The 16,964-nt window shown below is 40.7% G+C and overlaps 1 protein-coding gene across 7 annotated transcripts in view; it reads right to left on the bottom strand.

Moving 5' to 3' along the window:
• kif1ab (kinesin family member 1Ab) overlaps nucleotides 1-16,964 on the bottom strand; it is a 58,190-nt gene that overhangs the window by 4,219 nt on the left and 37,007 nt on the right. For 4 of the 7 annotated variants that reach the window (XM_072691339.1, XM_072691340.1, XM_072691341.1 and 1 more), the window contains 22 exons: nucleotides 16,511-16,629; nucleotides 15,159-15,244; nucleotides 14,242-14,377; nucleotides 13,793-13,964; nucleotides 11,941-12,031; nucleotides 10,869-10,987; nucleotides 10,682-10,737; nucleotides 9,745-9,853; nucleotides 9,573-9,639; nucleotides 8,383-8,467; nucleotides 7,553-7,658; nucleotides 7,069-7,092; nucleotides 6,792-6,906; nucleotides 5,640-5,773; nucleotides 4,630-4,691; nucleotides 3,707-3,852; nucleotides 2,880-3,065; nucleotides 2,648-2,719; nucleotides 1,980-2,098; nucleotides 1,756-1,869; nucleotides 1,073-1,265; nucleotides 109-227 (listed from right to left, as the gene is read on the bottom strand). In XM_072691339.1, coding sequence (XP_072547440.1) covers nucleotides 109-227; nucleotides 1,073-1,265; nucleotides 1,756-1,869; nucleotides 1,980-2,098; nucleotides 2,648-2,719; nucleotides 2,880-3,065; nucleotides 3,707-3,852; nucleotides 4,630-4,691; nucleotides 5,640-5,773; nucleotides 6,792-6,906; nucleotides 7,069-7,092; nucleotides 7,553-7,658; nucleotides 8,383-8,467; nucleotides 9,573-9,639; nucleotides 9,745-9,853; nucleotides 10,682-10,737; nucleotides 10,869-10,987; nucleotides 11,941-12,031; nucleotides 13,793-13,964; nucleotides 14,242-14,377; nucleotides 15,159-15,244; nucleotides 16,511-16,629 — 2,430 coding nt within the window. The remainder of the gene's footprint in view (nucleotides 1-108; nucleotides 228-1,072; nucleotides 1,266-1,755; nucleotides 1,870-1,979; nucleotides 2,099-2,647; nucleotides 2,720-2,879; nucleotides 3,066-3,706; nucleotides 3,853-4,629; nucleotides 4,692-5,639; nucleotides 5,774-6,791; nucleotides 6,907-7,068; nucleotides 7,093-7,552; nucleotides 7,659-8,382; nucleotides 8,468-9,572; nucleotides 9,640-9,744; nucleotides 9,854-10,681; nucleotides 10,738-10,868; nucleotides 10,988-11,940; nucleotides 12,032-13,792; nucleotides 13,965-14,241; nucleotides 14,378-15,158; nucleotides 15,245-16,510; nucleotides 16,630-16,964) is intronic. The other 3 variants (XM_072691345.1, XM_072691342.1, XM_072691344.1) reach the window with 1 other exon arrangement.

The following is a 16,964-nucleotide window of genomic DNA, read 5'->3' as shown; positions in this document are numbered from 1 at the left end:
CCCTTCGATTGTATTAGCTAGCATGCTAGTAGTTAGCCCCCCTTCACAGTGTGTTTCATCTAGATTTTATTGCTTTATTATTTAAATCAGGTCAGGCAATGGTTTTACCTGATGGTTCCAGCCAGCAGTGGGTTGAAGGCGTACAGCCAGTCATGCATCTCTTTGTCATTGCTGGCCTGCAGAAGAATGCCACGGTGCTCAGTGCAAACAGCAAATGTGTTCGGGGTCTGCAGACAAACACAAACACACACAGTTTCATAAGGAAATCAGTTTATACAGTATAATACAATTATTTGGTGGTTTAAAGGATGTAGGTAAGGTATGAGGCATATATTATTTTGACACCCCCCCCACAACCCCCCCCCACAAATACTGTATCAAATTTAAAATTAGTCTCATTTAAACTGATGCAGTATCCAATTTTACAGTGTTTTTTTCTGACTTCACATTTCTATAAACAATCCATACTGAGCTGTTCCTCAAAATCATTTATTCTGTGGCTCCGCCCCATTAATCTGTTTACTGTTACTTATTCCCATCTTCAAGTTAGAGCGCCCCCTATCACATCAGGGGAGGGCTTCCTATTGTAAGACTCCTGATTATGAAGGGCTGTGGCGTTGAGGGGATTTGAGCTTATGATCTCCTAAATCTCTTCACAAGCAGGAAGTTAGACAGTTGCTCCACTTTAGAGCTGTGAAGGCGTGTCCATTTCTGAGTCTGAGAAAGAAGGGATGGTAAATTTACTCAGAACTGGGTTTTTATAGAGTGGAATTTCACAGCTCTAGACCGGCCCTACGGTCTAACTGCTGCTGATCAAGTCTGAGGAGATAATCAGTTCCAATCCCAGCAAGGGCTCAGAGATCCACTGTCAAAAGCCTCCCAGTCTGGGGGTGGGTTCTAACCTGCAGATGGGAATAAACACTAAACAGACTGAGGGGGTGGAGCCACAGACTAAACCGCTGACACTGTATTGATCAGTTTCAGCTGCAGCTCATTTACTGATGATTTTGCGGATCAGCTCTGTATGGATTGATGATCAATTTGATCTGTTTCTGTCGAGTTAGACTCTTACCCTCAGCATGGTCTGCTGGTCCTCGTTGTATTCCACCTGTGCAGAGGACAGGTTAATGACCGCTCTCTCCACGCTGTCCCTCTCACTGCGGTACAGGTAGACATAGGGCCGTCGCACCACCACGTAGCGCTTCACCCAGCCAGAGGTGTGCGGCTCCAGGAAGTGCAGGTAACCCTTCTTGGACACAATGGGACTGCCAAGGAAAGGGCAAAAGGTCAAGATTCGAGAAAAAGGAGAAACAAGAGCTTCTAGTGAGATCTTAGTCGGTAAGCCAGTCTGAAGAACAGAGCTCGGTTCCTCCAGGGTTCTCCTGGACGCCCCCCAGTCCAGCCAGAACAGCGTGGAAGATGTGTTCAACTCCATCATCATCATCAGCAGCAGCAGCAGCAGCAGCAGCAGCTCACCTGATTTACCATCATTAAGCCCTGATTTACCACCAAACCAGGTGTTGATCTGAGGAGAACTCTAAATAATACTAGACTCCATGAGGAGAACTTTGGAGATGTTCTAATGATGAACACAGTGATGGAGAACCACCACCACTTTCTGTAGGAGTGATATTATTATTAGTGTTTATTCTGATATTTAATGTTTTACTGAGCAGGTAAACACTCAGAGATCAGAGGTTTGGTGTCAGCTCTACTCTGGAGACTACGCTTTGTCCTGGGGTTTAGGGTCAGTACCTGACACGGATCTCCTGGATGTTAGGGACGAAGGTACAGGTCCTGGGCTTTCTTTCCTCAGGGCTGAATGGATCCAGATCAGGGCTGGAGGCCCCAGAATGAGCCTCTATGTTTCTGTAGAACACACACACACACACACACACACACATGTTTAACATACTGAATGACATCACCAAATATTTTATCAATAGCAATTTCATAGCATAGCAAAACTGCAAACTGACCTGAGGTCAGGGCTGCAATAGTGACCGTCTACCAGTGATGGGCAGGTAGTGGACGGAGTGAGTGTGCTCAAAGTAGAGGAGGAGCCATCTCTCAGCAGAGACGCTGACATCTCCGAAAGCTAACACACACACACACACACACACACACACACACAGTCAAAAACAGTTGACTCCATGAAGCATGAAGCCATCAGATCACTGATCCAGCAGTAAGGTCGTATTCAGAGGAGGTCTGAGCTTACCCTCAAAACAACTACAACAGTAATCATGGCAGGCTAGGAATGGCAGGCAGGCAGGCAGGCAAAGGGACTTGCAGCTGGTCTCAGTGACTAAGGGGTGGGAGAACAAGGCCTAGAGCGACTCTACTCGAAATGAGCGAATGAGAGAGGCGTGAGGCTGCAGTCCATCGTTTCGTTTACAGTGAACTAATGGATGAGGCCATTCTGAATGAGGCAGGGAGGCAGAGCAGGCAGAGGCAGAGCGCTCTGTCAGAGCAGAAGAGCGAGGGGGAGCCGCTCTGTACGAGCGAGAGAAAGAGAGAAGGAGATATCTGGAGGATGCTCTATCTGGAGGATGCAGAGAGGAAGGGCGGATAGAGAGCCGCTCTGTATGAATGGAGGGATGAGGCGAGGCCTGCAGTTGGGGAAGCTGAAGCAGTAAAGTCTCACCTTGCTCTCACTGGCACTGCTGCTCACCTGGCTGTACTGCCTGTTGAAGGTGTGCATGAGCAGCCGCAGACACTGTGGAGGAGGGAGGAGGTGAGTTAGGTCACCACTTTCACCCACAATCATGTCACAGTAGGCCTGAAGCAGCCGTTCGTCTATGCAAATGACTCATAGTACTCATATAATACGGGTTCGAACTCTGCTCAGTGAGTGATGGGAGGACACCGTTTGTCACCTTGGCAGCCAGTTCCTTCTGCCTCTCGTTGGGGCTGTCCAGGCCCAGGCTGCCTGCAGGGTTGGGGCAGGGGCTGAGGGCTTTTGGAGACTCCATCAAGTCTTTACTGCACAGAGAGTCCTGACCGAACAGCAGAGAGGCTTCCAGCTTCTCTCTCAACAGCAGGTAGTGCCTCGTCTTCTCAACCTGCACACACACACACACACACAACACGGTTACTCAAAGCCAACATAGTGTAGGCCTACAGAGTCCTGCTGACGCTCCACTGACTGAACTGAACAGGGAGAACGGTGTCTCCGTCATTCCCACTCCGGGCCAGAACGCTGCTGCTGCTACTGCACTATATGGAGGTTTGGTGGTGGAGCTGCAGGAGGAGAACCTCTCTCCAGAACTGCTGCTGTGTAACGCTGCAGAACCCATAGAGTCATATTAGTGTAAAATCCTGTAGTATTACTCTACCACCTCAGCCAACATGCTGCTCCATCTTCAGATCAAGCTTCTGCAGCTCTCACACTGTCCAGAAATGCATGTGTATAGCCGTTCATGAAGGGGGAGGGGTTGGTGGTTATTTACTGCAGTGGAGTGAAACTGAATTGCCAGGAATTTGCATTTTTTGCTACTGGGCTCCCCCTACAGTTGTGGAGTGCAATGTACAAAATACAAATCTGAGCGCCCGCTCCTGGACATGTGAAGTTTGCACAGAGGTAATTGGTGGGTATACGCTTCCACCTTGTACCCAAACTACCAATATAGACATGTATCATAGCTGACTGTCTACATTTGGGCCAGTTTAAACTTTGTTGTTGTTTTTTGTAGAGAAACAGCACCTCCTGCAGAAGACTGAGCTTCTCCAGCTCCCACTGGTGGTCCAAAATGAGGCTGTCACTGCGTGGCCTCCAGCCAGCCAGGTTCTCCTCCCCTCTGACGTACGCTACTGAGGTGTCCAGCACCCGTCGACGCCTCCTCTGCATGCCTGCAGAACAAAAACAGCAAAACCCAGAGGTGAACTGAAGCACTTTTGGGTGATTTACTCAATATTGATTTAATAGATCAATATTGACTTTTGAATTTTATGCAAATTGACCCAATAAATACTTATCTGGTGCTTTTTTGTCTGTAATTAGTGAAGAGTAGAACCTCACTTTATAATATGGAACACTTCATGATGTATTCATGACTGCTGATCTCTTATTAACTCAATAAACTCACAGACAGCAATAAACCTGCCACTATCTAGACCCCACATCAATCGATGATTTGCTGAATACACATAAATAACATGTACAATAACAGACCGTCAATTATGCACTAATAAAGTGTGTGATGATTAAAGTTTAAAGCATTGTGAATACATAACTTAGAAATGTCTGATACTGAACAGAGCAAAAGCGCTTCATACACCCCTAATATTAATAACTGTACTTCTTAAAATCAGGTGTTACACATGGGTTTGATGCTGAGGTCAAATTGAGTGGCAAAAATTGTGAGTTTATTTAGAATTACAATGAAATTTGAGGCTGTGATGACAGATTAGCCTCCTAGGGGACAGATACAGATAATAAAAAACAGTAGGCCAAGAATAGAGCCTTGAGGAACACCCTGAGTAACAGGAGCGGTACTGGATAGTAGTGGCTATTACTGTAAGCTTTCTATTTTTATGTCTGTAATGCCATTAATTAAATAAGTTGATTTGAAACACAAGAACAGATCAGAAAAGAGATTACACTGATTCTTTTGTCTAATCTCTTACCTGGACTCCCAGCATCTGCCAGGTGACACAGGCTGATCTCATAAACTCCAGTCACACGATTACTGAAAAACAGAAACACCCAGATTATCAGTGTTTGGTCTCATATGGCAGCTTATAAAGGAGATTAAGCCTATTCCTACATTCACAGCCAAAAGACCAGGATCTGTAAATGAGTTTAATGTTGTTTTTAAGTCTATATTTGTTTGTTAACATCAAACACTACATAATTACACTCCTATCACTACAGGATTTTACATTAGTTTCACACAGTACAAATAATTCATGTCATTTAATGAATAAAAGGCAGTTTCTAGGCTGTTGCCATGGGATCACTAGGGTAAAACTGTTTTTTGCCATGCTGTTGCTATGTTGTTGCTATGGCATTTCAGGCTACTACATAGATGTTCTAGGTATGTACTATCTAGTAGTGTTAGGTAATTGCTACTGTTTTGCAAGGTGGTTGCTATTGTGTTGCTGGGTGGTTGCTAAAGTGTTTGTAGGAGGTAAATAGATTGCTATAATATACCAAGTGGTTGCTATGGTGTTGCTAAGTGGTTGCCATGTCATCCCAAGCAGCTGCTATGGTATCCCAGGTGGTTGCTATGGTGTTGCCAGATGATTGATATAGTATAGTGCAAGGTGGTGGGTTGATATAATAATTTGTTTGGTGGCTATGGTGTTGCTAGGTGGCTGCTATAGTATACCAGTTGGTTGCTATGGTGTTAGTAAGTGGTTGCTATGGTATTCCAAGTGGTGCAACAGTATCCCAGGTGAGTACTATGATTTTACCTAAGTGGATGCTATGGTATCTCAGGTGTTGCTAAGACATTGCTAGATGGGTTGCTATGGTGTTGTATGGTGGTTGCAAGGGTGTTGCTTTGTGGTTTTTGCTATGGTTTCGTTACTACTGTGGCTGTTAGGGTGTTGCCAGTGGATTGCTGTGGTTCCCTTGTTGTCAGCAATGTATTTGTATCATCGTGACTGACACGCTGTTGACAGACGGGCCACACCTCTCAGACGGTCTGAGGACTCCAGTGCTAAAGAGGTTACGGATGGAGCGGGATGCAGGAAGCTTCGCGTCTCTGGAATAAAACACCATGCAGAAGTCCTTGGTGATGACTGTGGGCTGGGAGCAGTTCTCCATCTGGGGGAAAGTGAAGGGGATTAGAGAGCTTAACATCTGAGCGAACGCTGCAAGACCTGCAGAACAAAGCAAAAGAGCTTAAAACACCCCAAATATTAATAACTGTATTCCATAAAATATAGTGTTACACATGGGGTTGATGCTGAGGTAAAGTTGAGTGTCAAACATGTTGTGTTTTCAGAATACCAATGAAATTTGAGGCTGTGATGACAGATTAGCCTCCTAGGGGACAGATACAGATAGTAAATAGCAGTGGGCCAAGAATAGAGCCTTGAGGAATACCCTGAGTATCAGGAGCTGTACTGGATAGTAGGGGCTATTAGTGTAAGCTTTCTATTTTTGGGTCTGTAAGTCCTGCAGAATGAGGCTGGGTTCCTGCTCTTACTGTATTACACTGCTTCACCCCAACTTACATTTACCCTCAATCCAGCTGAGATCAGACGCTCCTCTGTCTGATCTAAATACATCATCTCTCTGAGTGTGTGTTTTTGTAAGTCACACATACATACACACACACACAGTCACACAGCTGACAGTAAAATACTTAGACAAATAAATGTCTGCTCTTATACAAACAGGATAAAACTGAATGAATTTTGATTTATATAAAATAATAGAAAATCAAAAATACTAAACTAAATCAAAACGAAACTAAATAAGAATATATATATATATTGGGGTGACTACTACACATTTTTTCGATTGTGTATCTGTTAGTAAAGCCTCTTTTACACCTCTTTTACATCTGCGAGCATCTGACTTTGTCTGGAGCGTTACAATGTCAATACATGATGGTTTATCAATTGAAGAAATATTGCCATCATCCACCTGAATCAGCATTACAGAGAAATAAGCAAAACGTATTTAAAAATTGCATTAAAATGAATTAAGTGCAGATGTTTTAGCACAGATGTTTTAGCACAGATGTTTTAACACAGTAGCCCAACATCACCCAAACAGTCTGCGCTTCTGGAGAAGTGAATAACACTCGGCCCGATGGTCAGGCAACTCTGCTCACCTCTAAGTAAGCTGAGAGGGTGATGTAGATTTTCTCTCCGTAAGGTGTGACCCGGTTCAGCAGGAGAGAGTTGTGCATGGAGCTGTCCCACGCTGCCTCAAAACGGTAAAACGTCCTGCAGGCCGGCCCAAAGAGATACAAAGAAAAATTTATATAATAAATACATAAAAAATAAAGAATATGAACATCAAGCTTGGTGCAATGTTACTGTTAGTCCTGTAAACAATTACAGGGATGTAATTGAAAAAGTAGCCAATAAAGAAAAAGGAAAGAATACCTATGATCAATTCCCAGGGACACACTGAGAGGAAAAAGTGAGAGGGTTACAGTGTTAGAGAATTATTAGCTGGTTAGAAAGCTCAAAGTTCAGATGGTTAGAGAGAAGAAATACAACATTATAACTTTAAAAAGGCTGTAAATAAGAAATTATCGTATTAAAATCAGCAAAAAATAAATAAATAAACATTATTTAGGAATAGCAGGGAAGATCGTTTGTGTGTTGGTTTGTCATAAACTCAGCTCTTAATTAAGGTTATGGCAGATGGTCACTGTCACAAATGAACAATTTTACAGGAGGAGGGAAAAACCTTCTGATCTTTTAATGGAAGTCAATGTAGAAAGATTTAATTCCAGGTCATTTTGGAGCATTTCTATTGGTCCATTTATCCTGAATTTGCAGGACAGCGTAAAGACCAGCTGCCAGATTTAGATTATGGAGAAAAGTGAAAAAGGTGACGGTGGAGATATAGTCTTCTATATACCTGTCGTCATATGAGGGCCTGAAGGAGCCAGCAGACAGGATGTTGAGGGAGAGGATGTTTGGGTCAATGATGGTCTCATCTGCCTCGGGTGTGTTACGGATCCGTCCTGAGAGAGACAAGACGACGTGCTGAGTCATCTCTAGGTGGTAAATCCAGGTCCGGAAGCTAAGGGAGCTATCCTCCCTTAGGATACTGATTGTTCCAACTGCCTGGAAATGTCCTCCAGGCAAAGATTGCTATAGATAGATTGCTAATTGGATGTTATAATATACCAATTGGTTGCTATGGTGTTGCTAAGTGGTTGCTAAAGTGTTTATGGAGGTAAATAGATTGCAAGCTGGATGCTATAATATACCAAGTGGTTGCTATGGTGTTGCTAAGTGGTTGCCATGTCATCCCAAGCGGCTGCTATGGTATCCCAGGTGGTTGCTATGGTGTTGCCAAATGATTGACATAGTATGGTGCTAGGTGGTGGGTTGCTATAATAATTTGTTTGGTTGCTATGGTGTTAGTAAGTGGTCGCTATGGTATCCCAAGTGGTGCTACAGTATCCCAGGTGATTACTATGATATTTCTAAGTGGATGCTATAGTATATCAGGTGGTTGCTATGGTGTTGCTAAGATGTTGCTAGATGGGTGCTATAGTGTTGCTTTGTGGTTGCAGGGTTGTTGCTTTGTGGTTTTTGGGCAGTTGCTATGGTTTTGTTACTACTGTGGTTGTTAGGTTGTTGCCAATGGGTTGGCAAATGTACCACTACTGGCAGCATGCATCTCTGAAGCTTGAGAACCTCAGGAGAAGATGCTTTGATGTGAGAACTGAAGCCACTCACCAATGACCAGCTCCTTAACCTCCTTCCATTCAATGTCGCTGCCCGTTTCATGGGCTATAGTGACTGTGATTCTTCTTTGGATGCCCTGTAGAAATACGTTGATCGTATGAGGAACACCCGCAAGAACCAACCACTCAGACTGCAAGCGTATTGCTCAGTGATTCGTCTTAAGGCTTATTATGGAGTAACTACAGTAACTACAGCCACTACAGTCACTACAGTAACTACAGTAATTACAGTACTTAGTCTCTACAGTAACTACAGTAATTACAGTACTTATAAGTAATTACAGTTTCTAGAGTAATTACAGTCACTACAGTAACTACAATAATTACATCCACTACAGTAATTACAGTCACTACAGTAACTACAGTACTTACAGTAATTAGTCACTACAGTAATCACAGTAATTACAGTCACTGCAGTAATTACAGTCACCAGTCACTACTGTAACTACAGTCACCACAGTCATTACAGTCACTACAGTAATTACAGTAACTACAGTCACTACAGTAACCACAGTAATTACAGTCACTACAGTAATTACAGTAACTACAGTCACTACAGTAACTACAGTACTTACAGTAATTAGTCACTACAGTAATCACAGTAATTACAGTCACTGCAGTAATTACAGTCACCAGTCACTACTGTAACTACAGTCACCACAGTCATTACAGTCACTACAGTAATTACAGTAACTACAGTCACTACAGTAACTACAGTCACCACAGTCATTACAGTCACTACAGTAATTACAGTAACTACAGTCACTACAGTCACTACAGTAACTACAGTAATTACAGCAACTACAGTCACAACCGTAATTAGTCACTACAGTAACTACAATAACTACAGTCACTACAGTCATTACAGTCACCACAGTCATTACAGTCACTAGAGTCACTACAGTAATTACTGTAACTACAGTCACTACAGTAATTACAGTAACTATAGTCACTACTGTAACTACAGTAATTACAGTTTCTACAGTAGCTACAGTCACTACAGTAGCCACAGTAACTACAATCACTACCATAATTACAGTCACTTCAGTAACTACAGTAATTACAATAACTACAGTCACTACAGTAACTACAGTGTAACTAATATCATGTTCAGTAATGGGATTGAGGACCTGAAGTGTGGTCACTGTGGATTAATAAGGCATTAATAAGGTGGGTGCTCACTTGGTGTAGCAGGAAGGTCCCATGGCAGGGCATTCCTCCTCTGTGATCAACCACGGCTGGGATGTAGCTGGGAAGAACAGAATGTCATGAAATGAAAGCACAGGGAAGGGTAGCACTGCTAAAGTCATCAGCTGGACCCGGCCCGGATGCTTTCAGCTCCTCAGATACTTACTCTCCATTAGCTTCAAGCTCACAGATCTCGAAGAATGCCATCAGGTCATATTTGCAGTGACATGGTCCAGCTGAAGAGCGGGTCATTGCACTCAGTTTGGTGGCTGGTACTGTGAGAGACAGTAGAGAGGGTGCCCTTAACAACAACAATAATAATAATAATAATAATAATAATAATGTTATTGTTAGTATTATTATTATAAATAATTGTAGTAGTAATAGTAGAATAATAGTAATAATAACAATTAATAATAATAATAATAATAATAATAATGTTATTACTAGTATTACTATAAATAATCATAGTAGTAATAGTAGAATAATAGTAATAATAACAATTAATAATAATAATAATAATAATAATAATAGCAGTAGTAGATGTAGTAATAAAAGTTATGATAGAAAATAGAAAAAAGAATAGTAGTAGTAGATGCAATACGTAGAACAACAATAATTAATAAATAATAATAAAAATAACAATAGTAGAATAGAACAATAATAATAATAATCATCATAATAATAGTAATAGTACAAATAATAATAATAATAATAGCAGTAGTCATAGTAGCAATAGTTGTAGTAATAGAATTATAGAAATAATAATAATAATTATAATAGCAGTAGAAGTAATATACTACTTTTACTACTACTACTACTACTACTACTAATAATAATAATAATATTAACAGTAGTAATAGTTGTAGTAATAGAAGCAATTCTAGAAATAATAATAATTATTATAATAGCAGTAGAATATACTACTTTTACTACTACTACTGCTAATAATAATAATAATAATAATAATAGCACTAAATAATAATGATAATCATACAAGAATACGAAATGTATAAAAGAACAGTATTTTATGCAATAATTTAGAAATAATAAGAGTAAATAAGAAGACGATGCATCGTTAAGTCCAGCACAGACAGCTTTACCTGGCTTAGATAAAGGCATCACCCGGGGAAACTGGCGTCTAGACGGGCGTAGAGGACTGTTAACACAGCCAGATTTACACACGTCAACATATCTGCCCCAATCTTCACACTTTCATTAATACATGAAAATAAAGAGCTGCAGTCAGACCGCCACCCATTTCATCCGACCCCAGACTCCAGCGCTCACCTGATTAGATCTTTACACAGAGGAGGGAAGGGCTGCTTCTGGTAGTGTCCGAACACCTCGAAAACTATAGGCTGACTCTTGATGTACTCCACAAATGACCTGGTGACCTCAACTGTAATCTGGAACCACATAACAGAGGAGAACCACACTGTTCAGTCTGACTTCAGTGAGTGAACAGTCCCACCACCCCTTCAGCACCTGTGAACCAACCTACTCTACCACAGTCTCAGCTCATACCACAACCATGGGTTAAAGGTTTAATAGCGGTCAGTTGAGACAGGAGACATTCGCATGATATTTGAGATGCCTCTTAATCTTTTCATTTTTCTGAGGTGTGCATAATTAGGGGCAGTGGTGGCTCAGCGGTTAGAGCGCCGGGATATCGATAACAGGGTTGTGGGTTCGATTCCCAGGCTTGGCAAGCTGCCACTGTTGGGCCCTTGAGCAAGGCCCTTTACCCTCTCTGCTCCCCGGCGCTGGAGTTGGCTGCCCACCAATGGGTTTATACTCATACATCAACCAGGTACTATGAAGGTAGTATCCAGGATGTATACCTCAGCTAACTGTGTACCATTAATAACCCAACCCTTCATATTACTCATTTATTCTAATACTGTGTTTTGAATGGATTGGTTGGATGCCAAATGTACCTGTACCTGCACTCTGCACAATGACAATAAAGTTAAGTCTAATCTAATCTAATCTAATATTCTTGTTTTAATGTTCTCCTACCAACTGTTTAATGATATTATTATATTATATAGATTTCTGTTTCTTGTGAGGAGCCAGCCACTAAAAAAAAACCCATACATACTAAAAAAGGCTGTAAAACTGTAAGTATAATATATATTTATACTTTTAGTAAAACCTTTGAGATCAGACATTAGAAAAGATCTAATAATGCATCAATTCAGTTACATCAGTAACTTTTTACTGTGCAGGTTATACAGGTACTAAACACCAACTGTTTGTGTTGTTGTTGTTGTTTACAGGCTACCCAAAGCCATACCCCACAACAGATTACAGGAACAAACCCAGTAACTGAGGTAAATGCTACAGACGTCTTGCTTACGTTCTGGACGTGGTAGAAGCCCAGTGGAGGTCCCCTGCCTGTGTTTTTCAGGGGCTCGGTGGAGAAAGCCTCATCGTGTCTGTGAATGAAGCTGGAAGAACAGAAACCATGAACCAGAAATCCATGAGCCCACAAACCCACACTGACATAAAGGACAAGCTGGAGCTTCTGAAGGATCTTCTATAGCTTGTACATTTGTCGTTTTTTTAAGTCTTTTTAATTAAAACTGATCAATAGTCCTGAATCAATAACCTGATAAAGACAAGTGTATCATATTTGAGCTTTTGAGACCTCTGCAACATCAGGACTGTGATTAAATGATTAATTCTAATAAGGAGTTACTTAATTTAATAATGAATTGAACAATTATAATTAGAAATAATGATATATATACAGTATACATATATATAAATATAATACATTAAATAAACAATACACCTACAGACAATACACTTACAGTTAAATTATGTAAATATAATAATTAATAATTAATTATATTAATTACACATATACACAAATATTTCCAAATTTGAGATATAAATTCTAATGATTATTAAAGGATTAATGATTTTTGTCCTATGCAGTTGAATTTTTTTTAATGCTGTTAGTAATAAATTCCTGATGTAGCAAGTATGATACAAAATAAAAGTCCTCTATGTGTTATTTAATTTATGGCAATTATTAGAATTAAAATTAAAATTTATTTTTAATTTTAATTTTTTTAATTTTAATTCTAAATTTACATTACATTTACATTTATGGCAGTTTTTAAAACTCAAACTCAAACTCATAAAGAGGGCCGTCTGGCTCTGTCCTGGGGTGCTTCTTAGACCCAGTGCAGGTGGTGGGAGACAGGAGGATGACAGCCAAGCTGGCATCCATGCTGGAGAACAGCTCCCACCCCATGCATGAGACTCTGGCAGCACTGGGCAGCTCCTTTAGTGACCGGCTGCTTTACCCCAAGTGTGTGAAGGAGGGGTATCGCAGGCCCTTCCTTCCTGCTGCCGGCAGACTCCACAACCAGCAGTGCTCCCAGCGGACCACATACACACATTTACACACATTTATGGCATTTAGCAGACACTCTTATCCAGAGCTACTTACAAGGTCACTGGTATTACAGAGGTGGGTCAGTGTAGTGTTAGGAGTCTTGCCCAAGGACTCTTATTGGTGTAGCGCAGCATAGTCACCCAGCCCGGGAATCGAACCCCAGTCTCCCACATGGTGAGGTAGCTCAGTGGCAGGTAGTGGTGTTATCTGTTGCGCCACACCAACCACATATTATTTACAGGTTGATGCAAATGACTCTTACTTGCACATGTGTGTGTGTGTGGATACTTAACTACACACACATGTTCAGGGAACAGAGATCCCTCAATGCAAAAATACTATGTGCAATACCCCCCCTCCACACACACACACACACACACATGTGTGCAAGTAAGAGTCATTTGCATCAACCTGTAAATAATATTGTTATTGTTTTTTTAATTCTTATTTATATTGTGTATATAGTGGTAATTATTTATCTACATTTTTGTAACAGAGTGTCTTGCTATCCCTTTCTGCTGCGACACTGAGAATTTCCCCACTGCGGGACTAATAAAGGGTTATCTTATCTTATCTTATCTTATCTTAAAATTAGGATTAAAATGTAATTTTCTGGCGATTATTAGAATTATAATGTAATTTTGTGGAAGTTAATTAGAATTTGAATAAAATGTAATTTTCTGGCAATTATTTGATGGTTCAGGTACACTTTATCATGCAGGCTTGCATGGATGGGTTGGAGGTGAGACACACTGAGATGAACCGAGGTGCACAGAAAGGTGACGGGGGAGGGGGGACTCACTTGAACTGGCAGAATATGTCTGCATATTCGGCGGAGATGCTGGAGGCCTGCAGTACGGTCACTCTGAAGGTGAAAGTGCTGCCAATCTTCAGGTGCTGAAAGGCTTTCTCTTGCAGGATGTCTCCTGAGCCCTCCAGAGACTTCAAAGGGCTAGCAGGAACATCGGGACTGTCTGCAGGAGAACACAGCAGGACATCACATCACCCCGAAGCAGAAAATCGGCGAGACTTATATTAAATATAATATATTAAATATAATATTTTCTCTTTATCATGTTTTCTGAATCTGAGTGGATTACAATTATGTTACAATTAAAGCAAACATATAAGATTCATTATTATATTTTAAATTATTCATATAAAATAATATTTTTATATTTTAACAGCCCAACACAAACAGAGCAGGCAAAGTGCAGTCATATACTTTTTGTTTGTTTGTTTGTTTTTTACCTGCACAGGTGTTGTTGTTGACCTCGTCAGCTGACAGACTCAGGTCAGAGTTCTGTCCCTCCCCCTCTACGATCCGCAGCTCCTCCTGAGACGTGTTGGAGTGGGACATTCCCCCGGAGCAAGACTCAGTCTGAAACTGATCAGAGCAAAATCTGTTGACGTTCTCACATTCCTAGAAATCCTTCCTATGAACGTTTATTAAAATCATGTACTTATAATAATAATAATAATATGTAAAATATGTATCAACCTTTATTTTCTTATTTATATAATTAAATACTATGTGTTTAATGTATTATATATTATTGTTATACTATATATTATTAATGTACTTATACTATATAAATAATGTACTTATAATAATATATAGTATGACAATAATATAATACATTAAACAAATAGTAATTAATTATATCAATAAGAAAATAAAGTTAGATACATATTTTCTGCTCCCTGGTGGATTATCTGTGCACTGCACCAGAAAAATACATGCATATTTCTAAGTGAAATTATTATTTTTATATAATGATACTTTTTTGTCATATATAGTTTATTTCGTTTTTTTTATGCTGTTAGTAATAAATTCCTCATGTATCAACTATGATACAAATATATAAAGTGTATATGAAGCCAGAATAAGAATGGAATGTTTTTTAATAATAATAATTTTATGTTTCAGGCTTCAAAGGGTTAAAATAACTAAATTCTGCTTTTTGCCTTTGATCGATCACATTTTGTACGACAGCAGCTCTCAGAAATGACGGTATTAATACAGAAGAAGAGTTTCAACCGAGCAAAGACCTCCTAATAGAGCTAATAATGTGCAGCTTCAGCAGTTGTAAGGCACACACACACACACACACACACACACACACACACACAAAAACACACTCAGAAGAAGAATAACAAACCCAGACCTTCTCAAACTGCTGATCCTCGAAAGAGATCTTTGCAGTTCCTGACTGCCGAACGCCAGAGCCGTAATCTGGAGCTTCTTCATCAGCTGTGAGGAGAAAAGAACGAGCTACTGAGGAACCCCTGAACTCTTCAGTAACACTGCAGGTTCCAGAATCTTACGTTCTGTCTCTAAGAGGTTTTTTATAAATAATATAAACATTTATATTTTTATATTATTCATAAAAATAATAATAACAGTTTAATAACAGTTTCTTTGCATATAATTAACCTAATTAAACACACAACACCACTGAGAAGAAAGTTTACAAATATAAGGAAACCCTCAAACTAATAAAAATAAAAATAAAAATCACAATAAATTATCAGAGGTGTGGGTGTAACGATTTCTACACAGTACCATAAAATATGTGAAAATTTAACCAACAATAAGTCCTTTGTTTCCATCTGAGCCACTCATATTTACTATTTTGCTATAATTTGCTATGGTATTATGCTACATGGCTGCTGTGAGCCATTGCAGTGCCACAAACCAGCCAATCAGAACAGAGTTCAACGAATTATTCATGAGCCTAAAATAACAGGGTGGTAAATAGGCTTTAATAAATTATTTGCCGCGTTTACTGATTTAATTTTTCTTTTAATTGTATTACCAAATAATTTTTTGTAGTATACAGTACAATCATTGCTCTGTTCAGACATTTATAATACACATAAAAGCTGAAAAATCTGCATATTGTTACACCCCTGCTTGAAGGTGACTTACACTATATGGACAAAAGTATTGGGACACACCTCTTAATCGCTGAATACAGGTTCAGCCACAGGTGTATAAAATCCAGCCTCTAGCCCTACAGTCTGTCTTTCCTCCACACACCAGTGAAAGAACGGGAGGTTCTGAAGAGCTCACTGAACTCCAGCCTGGTTCTGTATGTAATAGGAGACACCGCTGCACCAACAACAACAAGTCAGCTGGTGAAATTTAGACCTTCCCTCCTAGATCTTCCTCCATCAGCTGTGAGTGGTGTTATTATTGAACAGTGGAAGAGTTTAGGAGGAACAGCTCACAGAGAGCAGCTCAGCCACAGAGTGTCTGTCAGACCACGTAAAGTTACAGAGCGGGGTCAGGGCCGAGTGCTGAGCTCAGAGCAGAGTGCAGAAAAGCCTCCAACTGACTCAGTAACTGCAGCAGAGCTCCAGACCTGCTGCTGCTGGTAGAGCTTAGAGCAGAGGGGGACCAGCTCCTTATTAATAATGCCTATGGGTTTAGAACGGGATGTCAGAAAAGCTCCTGTAGGTGGAATGTCTAGGTGTCCCAATACTTTTGTCCATATATGGTGTCAAATGCTCGTACCTGAGATGGCCTGCACTGCCACCCGCAGGAAGCCTTTCACCTCTCCCTTCTCGCTCACTATCGCCACCCGGTGGACCAGTGGGACAGGATATAGCAGGTTGCTCAAATACACAAACGCCCTGCAGAGAGGATGGAGGACACCAGAGGAACGCATGGGAAAGGGTTGAGCAGGTTTAGGGGGTGGAGTAAGGGATGGTGAGGGATGACCAGGGATGGTGAGGTGATGGTGAGGGTGGGAACAGAGGAGAAATCAGTTAGAATAAAAAGTGAAGCACAGGACGAGAAAAGTAAAGGTCAGTGGTAAAGGTCAACGCAGCCACACTGCCACTGGACAACACAATACTGACACACACAAAAAAAAGCAACCAAACAGGAAGCTGCTCCAGCGAAAGCCAACTAAAAATAGTGCCCATTTACAACTGCTGCTCATCTCTCAAACCCTGGGGAGACCCCT

This window comes from Salminus brasiliensis, chromosome 11, assembly GCF_030463535.1.
Source record: "Salminus brasiliensis chromosome 11, fSalBra1.hap2, whole genome shotgun sequence".
NCBI lineage: Eukaryota > Metazoa > Chordata > Actinopteri > Characiformes > Bryconidae > Salminus > Salminus brasiliensis.
The sequence above is the reverse complement of the archived record's forward strand: the minus strand, read 5'-3'. Positions and strand labels throughout refer to the sequence as shown.